Source organism: Diabrotica virgifera, chromosome 5, assembly GCF_917563875.1.
Source record: "Diabrotica virgifera virgifera chromosome 5, PGI_DIABVI_V3a".
Classification (NCBI taxonomy): domain Eukaryota; kingdom Metazoa; phylum Arthropoda; class Insecta; order Coleoptera; family Chrysomelidae; genus Diabrotica; species Diabrotica virgifera.
In genome coordinates, this window is record NC_065447.1 from 184,397,969 (window position 1) to 184,408,663 (window position 10,695).

The following is a 10,695-nucleotide window of genomic DNA, read 5'->3' on the forward strand; positions in this document are numbered from 1 at the left end:
CAACAGACAATCAGAAATCTTTTCAGTGCCATTTCACCACACTAATTTTGGTATAAATGAACCGACTACACGATTGGTTCGGAGTGCTAATAGCCTGCCAAGACAAATGGATATTTTTGACTCCAAAATTGGTTTGTTCAAAAAACAACTAAGGGGTATCTTACAATAAGTTTGTTGTAGTTCTGTATTGTTCTTACAATATGTTTGTTTGTATTATTCTGATGTGTTTATTATTTTAATAATTTATTATTGTTGAGGTGTAACTTGTAAAAGTCTTGTTGTGTATAAAACTTGTAAATGGATGCCGTAAATAAATAAATGAATTCTGTGTGTATGCTCCTCAAATCGGAGCAGTAGAGGAATACCTGGTGGGAGGCCTTAAGGTAGAATATGTCTATGAAGGGTATTGATACTGTAATAAACTTCTAGGGAAATGTAATTATGGAAGCCAACTCTACATAGTAAAAGAAGCCAAGAGAATAATGATCAAGATGGAAAAGAACATACAGAAACACTTTCAGCTCCAGGCCAATATCAGATATTTGACTAACGTACCCATCTATATATTCATTGGAAAATTGTTGAAATGTAATCATGGTAGCATATCAGTGACACCCAATTGATAACATTGTGAACATGGGAGCCGTGTCTGCGGACTTGAAAATGTTGAAATGAACAGAAAAATAAAAAAAACTTTATTACAATACAGCCACATTTTGAAAGATAGATGGAAATTTCCTAAACATTACTTAAAAACAAATTGAAGGGTACAGGGGAAGAACGGCAATAGTTCATTTGTATTTTTTTCGAGCAAGTTGAAAGTTAAAATTGAATAACTTATTATAGAGTCAAATTAAAAAAAAAATAATCAGTCAAATTTAAAGAATAATAATTACTTAGACTGTATATTATATTATATTGACTTTGTAATAAGTTAATAAATCTTAATTTTCAGTGTTCTCGAGATAAATCCAAATGGACTATTGCTGTTCTTCCCCTGTACCCTTCAATTGTAAATATCTAATAAGAAATATTAGATCTACATAGAAAAAGACCAAAAGATTTAAGAGCACAAGGATGGAACAGAACAAAGCCAATAAATTTAGTGTTATAGCGCAGATACATTTGGAGAGCTAGATTTAAATTATCTACAAGATAATAAAGATGATTCTATTTAATTCCCAAGAATAGTGAAAACAAATGAAGATGCTGTAAAATGAAAGTTAATAGAACCAAACACTAAGTAAATATTAAAAGCGATGCAATTACACATGTATACAAGAGATGCTAGAAAATATGCTGTAACATATTGAGATGATTGATAACACTCAATTAAAACTTTTGACTGCAACAAACGTAGTTCAGTCCTAAAAACTTATCAAACATTTACTCAAAATTAAAATCTTTGCAGTCCTGCAGTAAAAGTAAATGCTCATCTGTATGATTTATAAATGAATGGGTCTGCCAAATAACATCGTAAGTGCCACATTATTCGTTTTTAAGAAATCGAACAAGTGTTATAATATTAATAATGGTAAATTTATGGTTAGCAACACAGTACACTGTAGTTAGTTACAAACTGTATTACTAACCCTTAAAATGTATAAATTTACATTATAATTTGCCACTTTTTGTTCAATTTTTTAAAAACAAATAATCTGGCACTTTATTCGGCGGACCCATTCAAATGCTAAAAAACTGAAATGTTCCAACACTATTACCAATTTCACTGTCCAATGGATCATGTTTGAGTAAAAAAATTAAATGTGTATTTAATACATACATCCATCAATCAAGGGTTGCTGTTCCCGATATTTTAAAAAAGCTTTGATGTGGTAGACTCTAGGTATATGTCTCCATTGTGACAGTGAACTTGTTAAGAAATGTTTGTACCTGTGGGAGAAATGAAAATTTAAGATCTTTGAAGGTTATCTGAAAAAATTAAAGCAATATTTTTATAGTCAATAACATCTAGTATATTAAAGTCTAGTTTGATATCCTTCAAATATCTGCTATCAATTGGAGGAAAAGGGATATCAAACTAAAAATTAACACGTTATTAAGCAACAACGTTTATTTCATACATTGTCTTAAAATATAAAAAATTACAATTTACTTCTGACCACTCTGCGTGCTGGATTTACTATCACGCATACTGGCAGACCTACGCCTCTTCAACATCTCACGACGAGCCTTGGATTCCTTCTTACGTTGAGCCAATAGTTTAGCATATGCATCTTCTTGTTCTTTACGTTTAAGGCACCTCTTCTTCTTCAAAGCAAGACGATGACGTTTTCTTTGCAAAACAACGGGTGTAATAAGACGTTGGATTTTGGGGGCCTTGGTTCTTAACTTCTTACCTTCTTTTTGGGCCAAAGGTCTCTTTACTACATATTGACGTACATCGTCTTCTTTGCTAAGGTTGAAGAGCTTACGGATTCTGGATGCTCTCTTGGGTCCCAGGCGACGTGGGATGGTGGTGTCAGTAAGTCCGGGAATTTCTTGTTCTCCTTTTCTTACAATGACTAGGGCCAACACGCTGAGGTTCCCATCAACAATGCACCCACGAACTGATTTCCTTTTACGTTCACCGGTACGTCTGGGTCTGTAGCAGGAGTGACCTTTTGAAAGTAAAAGTCTTACTCTACCGTTTGTAAGAACACCTTGTTTCATGGGGAATCCTTGTTTGTCGTTACCTCCAGATATTTTCAAGATGTAGCCCTTCCATTCGTCACCAAGAGCATCAGCCTCAACTTCTTGACCCATGCGTTTTTCGTAAAAGATACGAATTTTGTGTTCGTCAACAACTTCGAAAAGTTTTTGGCAACCCGTGGCCGGGTACGATACGTTCAACTTCATATTGACTTATTTTGCACTCGAAAACTACTATTTCACACTTTATTTTTGGCAAATTACACTAAATACGGGAAAAACTTCTCGTTAGTGTGCACATGGAACTGCCATGTTTCAAAAAGGATATTTCAGAAAATGTCATATGTCATTATCGACCTGGAAGGAAGTCAGTCTGCAGCGCCACCTATAACTATATCAAATATTTAAAAAATATTATGCAGATATTTTATTACAAGAATAAAAATATTTAAATACATAAAAACAGTTGACATTATTTCTTAACGTAATATTTATTTCAATAGTATAAAGCTATCTAAAATTTGAATTTTAAGCTGTGGTGACGTCATACAATATAATTTAAAATTTCGTCTTTAGTAAATTAAAAATTTTTTAATTCATTTTCATTACATTATTAAAAGCATTTAATTATTTTGTAATTTTATTTGTTGCTGTAGCTTGAAAGCAGTGGTCAATCTGTGTAATATAATAATATGTCAGATAACATGTAGGCGAAAATATTAATGAAATATCATTTAAGTAATTATACAACGATAAACGCTGTGTCTAGGTACACGCTAACGTGTACGCAAATAAAAAAGTTAAGGCAAGGTCATAAATAAAGAGACAGAGTCAAAACAACAAACACTAAACATATCAAAATAGCGTGTACCATGATACTATAAATAAAGAGATGGTATTTTCCCGTAGCTTAAATACGTCCGAGTTCGCGCATTGATTACGTAACTGGAGACCGGAAGTTGAATTTGAATTCTTGTTAAAGTTAAATGGGATTTGTATGCATTATGTGATGAAATTATTCAATAGCAAAATAACATTAAACTTCAATGTTTTCGAAAAGAATTTAGTGTCGAGATTCCAGTCAAAATAACTGTCAAAGATAAAATATAAAATACAACCGCGAACAATTCAAAGTAATCGGACATTACGAATGATTACGAACCATTACGAAATTGCCGGTCTCCAGTTACGTCACGACTTCCGGATGTGCAATATATTATCTTGTTATTTATAGTATCATGGGTATACGCTTAAACGTCATCAAGTCAGTGACGTCACTATTTAGCGTGCACTCTCAAGGCCGCGTCTCACCATCAAATAATTTGATCAAAGAGTTTGAGCAAACTCCGGAAGTACGTCAAAGTGACGTCACAATTGCAGTTTTTTTGAAATTCTAAAAATCTGTGCTCTCACTATCAGTTTAGTTTGATCAAATTTTTTGTATTGAGTTGTCTAAAGGCCGCGTCCCACCATCAAATAATTTGATCAAACTGGTTTGAGCAAACTGAAAGTGACAGTTAGTGACGTCACATCCTGAGTGTTCATTGTGGATAATAATGAAAAATTTTAATTTTAAATAAAGTACAAACAAGTTAGACAACTCAATACAAAAAATTTGATCAAACTAGACTGATAGTGAGAGCACAGATTTTTAGAATTTCAAAAAAACTGCAATTGTGACGTCACTTTGACGTACTTCCTCAAGTACGTCAAGTTTGCTCAAACTGTTTGATCAAATTATCTGATGGTGAGACGCGGCCTTAACTTGTTTGCACTTTATTTAAAATTAAAATTTTTCATTATTATCCACAATGAACACTCAGGATGTGACGTCACTAACTGTCACTTTCAGTTTGCTCAAACCAGTTTGATCAAATTATTTGATGGTGAGACGCGGCCTTGAGTGGGTTTTTTCATGATACTATAAATAACAAGATAATATATTGCACATCCGGAAGTCGTGACGTAACTGGAGACCGACAACTTCGTAATGGTTCGTAATCATTCGTAATGTCCGATTACTTTGAATTGTTCGCGGTTGTATTTTATATTTTATTTTTGACAGTTTTGACTGGAATCTCGACACTTATGTTTTTCGAGTACATTGAAGTTTAATGTTATTTTTCTAATTGAATAATTTCATCACATAATGCATATAAATCCCATTTAACTTTAACAAGAATTCAAATCCAACTTCCGGTCTCCAGTTACGTCATCAATGCGCGAACTCGGACGTATTTGCGCTACGGGAAAATACTATCTCTTTATTTATAGTATCATGGGTTTTTTGGTACACGCTAATTTGAGCCGCGTGTATGCTATGGTAAGTATCGCGAGTGTCAGAGTGTGGTTAGAATTTGTTTAATTGGGTTGTGTTTAAACTTTAATATTGATTAGTAAAGAGTTTTTTATTTGTTATGTGTTTAGTAAAATTTAATAAAAAAAAATTTTGTCCTGGTAAAAGGTATATTAATATAAACAAAACGTTTTCGCTCTGTAACAAGAGCATCACCAGTGTTACAAGAACATGGTGAGCCACCCAAAAATACAAAGGTAAAAACCTTTTAAAAATAGACTAAAAGTCTTATACAGGGTGTCTGCGTAACTTGGAACCATATGGGAAACTTTTTTAATATCAATTTTATGAAAAAAAGTCATTCTTTATAAAGTGCTCTGCATAGTCTAAAACCTAAGTTACAATCATCAGATATCAAATTTTGTCAACAGTATACGAGGTATGTCAAAAAATATGAATTTCGCTCAAGAGCAAACTACCTTTATATTTCAAAATATCAAAAAATTTTATTATGAAAAGTTATTTGTAATTAAAAACCATATTCAAATATGCAATTAACAGCTTTCTACTTGAAAAAAAAAATTCTGAAATTTTCCTAAATTACCGATTCCGATCATCATTCCGATCATCAGGTTTTGTAACATTATACAGGGTAGGTTAAAAGATAATTTCGTTTTTTTATTAATTTCGTAGCAATATTCACACCCTGTAGGATTGTAGTAGTTTGACATAATAAACTCTATGTTCAAATGATTTCTAATATAGTCTACTATTGTTAACAATTATTAGTATTGGGACCGTGCAAGTTCGGCAAAGCGACCTCTATTTCTACGCTCTGTACTTTTATTCGCACTTTTAATTATATTGGCCAATTATATTAGTCCTGGTTGCTGGATAATTGTCAAGACCATAGTCCAAAAAAATAATAAGAAGAAAAAAATAAGATGCAGGTTATGTTTAGCAAACGTAAACAATTGTATGTAGTAAATAAAATCCGTTATTAAAATGCAGTACTGCAAGCAAAATACAATTAATTAAATTTACCTTTATATAATAATTGCATATCATATCAATATTGTGGAGCAATATATAATTTTTCTGAGTCAATGACAGAAGGTATGAAATATACGTCAATTTGACAATTTCAATTGACAATATGAATTATTTAAGATAGTTGCAATATTTCTCCGCGACTCGCGCACGGTCGTTTCTCGTTTCCCTTTCCAAGTACTTGCACACCGCGAATAAGGGTGGGCAGTGGCGGCTCGTCAGAGGAGGCAAGGGAGGCTCAGCCTCCCCATAAATTTTTTACACACTCTATACTGTTTTGTTTATCATGAATCGCGAAAACAACAATTACTCTCACTATTATACAACGTGTAAATTCCATATTATCACTAATTATCCATACGTACGGAGCATTAGCATCAGAACGCATGGTCGCGTCTCAGTTTTATTACATATTATTGTAGGCAGCCCCTGGGTTATCCCGAGATGCACGAACGGAGCCGAGAAGCCCAGCTTTCTCCGTTGCTAATGCTCCGTGCAGCGCAGCAGGCGTTTAAGGAGACTCGGTCTCCTAACAGTGGCATCTACGGCACCATCACACGCTGCCCGGAGATATACCAAGGGAGGCAGTGTAGCTTCTCAGCTCCGTTGGGTGGTTGGGTGCGTCTCGGGACAATGAATTTTAGGGTCCTGACTAAAAATAATGAAAAATCTAAAAGTGCGAATTTTGTTATGAAATTTGGTATGTGGGGTTATAATAATATTTGGAACAACTTGCTCAAATAACTTTTTCCGATATCTCTAACTCAAAGCAAAATATCGGTAATTTATCGTGTTTTTGAATTCGCAGTAGGCCGCGTTTAGAATTAAAAAAATTCAGTTGAGTATCTTAAAAAATTTGAAGCTTCATTATGTATGGACTGCAAAACTTCAAACCTGTATTTATTTTGATATGCGTAGGTATCTATTTACAAATAGATGGAATTGTTAACAAATAAACGACACAAATTTTGGTATTAAACTTTTACTATTAGACTAACTATTTTTAAAATGATGATATCATGAAATTATGAATTAGGATGATATTATGAAATGTAAATAAAAAATGGTCAAAAGATGGGGTCTTAAATTACATTTTTTGGCGCATTTTTTTGCTAGTGCAAATTTGTCTAGATATTTTAGAGTTAGGTATAGCCTCCCCTATTGTAAAAATCACGAGCCGCCACTGAGGGTGGGTCGAAACTCGGAATGAGTATTTTCTGAGTTTTCTTAAATGGAACACCCTATATTTTAGTATTGTAATGAAATGATATTTCATGGTAATTTTTTACTTCTTAAGCATTCCCAGTAGCTAACTGCTTTAATTTGTCCTTAATTGTTAATCGCACCAACAATCTTAACTTCGATGGTATTTTGATAGCTCAACCATTATTGGCAATTTTAAGTATCAGTCTAGATTAATATGTATTTATTTCCAAAAAATTATTTGTGATTGAATATTTTCACGGCCAACCTAATACAATTTAACATATTTTGTGTTGGAATTAATGTTTGGTTTGAATCATCAATAACTCACAAATTAAAGCAGTTAGGTATAGGGAATGCTTAAGAAATTAAAAAGTGTCATAAAATTACATTTCATTACAATATTAAAATACAGGGTGTTCCAATTAAGAAAACTCAGAAAATACTCATTCCGAGTTTCGACCAACCCGGTATACTAAAATGAAAAATTCATCTATACCAATAATTCCTAACAATAGTAGACTATATTAAAAATCATTTGAAGATAAATATAGTTTATTATGTCAAACTGCTACAATCCTACAGAGTGCGAATGTTGCTACGAAATTAATAAGAAAACGTAATTGTCTTTTAACCTACCCTGTATAATATTACAAAACCTTATATTTTAAGAAAGAAGAAATCGAGGAGAATCCAAAAATGTAAAAATATACAGGGTTTCCCATTTAAAAAAACGAAGTTAAAATCAACTTCCGGTATAACCGGAAGTAGTAAAGAGACCAAAATATTTTCATTAAATAGTTCACACCTCAAAACCCCTGTATTCCAATTTTCATGATTTTCTTACCTTTAGTTCTCGAGATATTTCTAATAGGCCCTTTATCTGCCTCACCCTATATACTTAAATATAGTATTTTTACTACAAAAGCGATATTACGTAGGTCACAATTTTTGACGTAAAAGCACTGTCAAAACATTAGAATGTGACTTTTCATCATGGCCACGTTAATGTCATTACTTGTCAGACAGTTTTCTTTGTTTTTATTTACTGTACAAATAATATCTCTAGTTTTTTATTCTAATTAATGATGTCAATCGGATTTCATCAATTGCGTTAACGAAAATACATAATATAATAATAATATTCCATAACATCAACTCTAGAATTGAATTTCTCTAGCACAGCTAAAATATACCACACCAACACGGAACTACCCAATCTTGTATAAGCGTCCACATGGTATTTTAATAAGAAAAAAGTAATCGCGATTGCATTGAGAATTTTAGAATTATATTAATTAAATAACCAAAAACATTTATTATTATCAATAATATAAATTCTCTAAACCAATTATTTAAGTTCAATATCCCAAAAAAATAATAATTTTAGTTAAATATTTTACACATTCCTACGCTACTGATACATTCAAACGAAAATGACAGTTCTGTGTTGCTGGTTGAGGTCAATTATGTTATGTTGTGAGTTTTATAAGTGTCACACTGTTTTTTTTATGAAATAAAACTTAAATTTAGATGGAATATCACATAATAAAAATTATTGATTTATTGACAGTACCTCATTATTTAAGTTTTAAAATGTTTTTAAACGTTTACATTTCTGTGATATCTTTCATAATATTATGGACTAAACAAGGTATCACGTTTTACATATATTGAAAAGTGAAAAAAGAAATTTTGAAAATGTGATTATTTTCTTCATTTTAAAAATCCAATTGAGTAGTTGTAGTGTATTTTTAAATAATACCTAAACATTTGAAAAATTATTCACACTTATTTACTATTCTAAGCTTTTGGTAATGCTGTGGGGTTCTGAGGTCAAATTCTTAAATGATTACAGGGTGTTTTTGTAGTAGGTAAAAAAACAACAACATTTATACTTAGTGTATATAATCAATAAAAGAGATCATTTAATAATATATTTTAAGGCTAAAAATGACAGATGGATGTTCTGAGTAGATTTAATACGAATTAAATATAAAATATACGAATAAAAAGTATTTTTATTTCAATAACTATATTTAGACCTAGGGCCGGTTGTTCGAACGCTAATCAACAATGATCATTATCAAATATTTAATTACTGTCACCAAAACTGTCAATGTCAACTTTGTTTGGGTTGCTGAAAACATAATTAATTACAATTATGAGATTTATTATTAATTATGTTAATAATTATTGTTATATTAATTGATTATAGACTCCACAGACTTTTTAACAACCCAAACAAAGTTGACATTGACAGTAATTAATTATTTGATAATGATCATTGTTGATTACCGTTCGAACAACCGGCCCCTAGTATTTTTTATGTGAAGTTAGTAATATAAATAAAAATAACAATGTACCTGTGAACACATAGTTAATTGTCAATTTTATTGATTATACATTAGGATAATATTGTTGTTAATTAATATATATCTCGGCAAGTATAGAAATCCAACTGACATCAATAATTAAAATAAAGAATTATGGATATTATTTGTTCAATAAACAATAACAGAGAAAAATATATCTGACAAGTAATGATACCTAGCTTCTCACTGTACAATATACATGGAAATAATGAAAAGTCACAATCTAATGTTTTGACAGTTCTCTTATTTAATTTTGACCTACGTAATATCGCTTTTGTAGTAAAAATACAGCAATACACGCGGCTTAAGTTAGCGTGTATGCAAAAAACCAGTATAGTCGGTTCGCTAAACTCAGACACAACTGGCTACTGATTTTAGTAAGTAATTTTGCCAATTTAGTAAAATTGGCAAAAAAAAATTACTAAATAGTTAATAATTACTAAATAGTAAGTAATTTTGAAAATTTTGGCAAAATTGGGCAAAAACAAAAAAATTACCTACTAAAATCACTAGCCAGTTGTGTCTGCGTTTAGCGAACCGACTATTGGCTCCGTGCGTCTCCCCTCTACTTACAGTCACGTGACACGCTGTCAGATTTTGTAAGGACGTTTTAACATTGAGTCTTATGGGATTATTTTGTTAAACTTGAATATTTTATTTTGTAGTGATAATAACCGAATACAATTGTTAGAATTCATTAGTTATTAATTTATACAGTAATTTATAGTGCAACAAAAATATTTTCTTTTTCGTTAATAAAGATTTATTGACATAAACTGCGATAGTGAGGTTATGTATACAAAATCAAACTGATAATCAATATTGGAAAGTGAAGAATTTATATCAGATTAAGTGCGTTTTTATTTTCTGTTTATGTTAATACATAGTATCACTAGCGTGACACGGCATTTTTTTTAAATATCTTATTTAAACATACACAAAGCGTCCTTATAAAATTTCAAAAAACCGCCACCATGAGCAGGTCGGTCGATTATGCTTTGACACTTTGTTAACGCTCGGAGCGAACTATACAGTGCACACTAAATAGTGACGTCACTGACTTGATGACGTTTCGCGTGTACCTAACTTTTTTATTTGCGTACACGTTAGCGTGTACCT

The 10,695-nt window shown here is 31.5% G+C and overlaps 1 protein-coding gene across 1 annotated transcript; it reads right to left on the reverse strand.

The window, feature by feature from the left end:
* Positions 1–2,056: 2,056 nt before the first annotated feature.
* LOC114327852 (40S ribosomal protein S6) lies at positions 2,057–2,983 on the reverse strand. Its single transcript, XM_028276564.2, has one exon. It carries the CDS (start codon positions 2,857–2,859, stop codon positions 2,113–2,115), a length of 747 nt encoding a protein of 248 aa, XP_028132365.1. The 5' UTR covers positions 2,860–2,983; the 3' UTR covers positions 2,057–2,112.
* Between the last annotated feature and the right edge of the window lie 7,712 nt (positions 2,984–10,695).

Excerpts from the sequence above, each read along its gene's own strand:
- LOC114327852 (XM_028276564.2), bottom strand. The coding sequence starts at position 2,859 with ATGAAGTTGAACGTATCGTACCCGGCCACGGGTTGCCAAAAACTTTTC.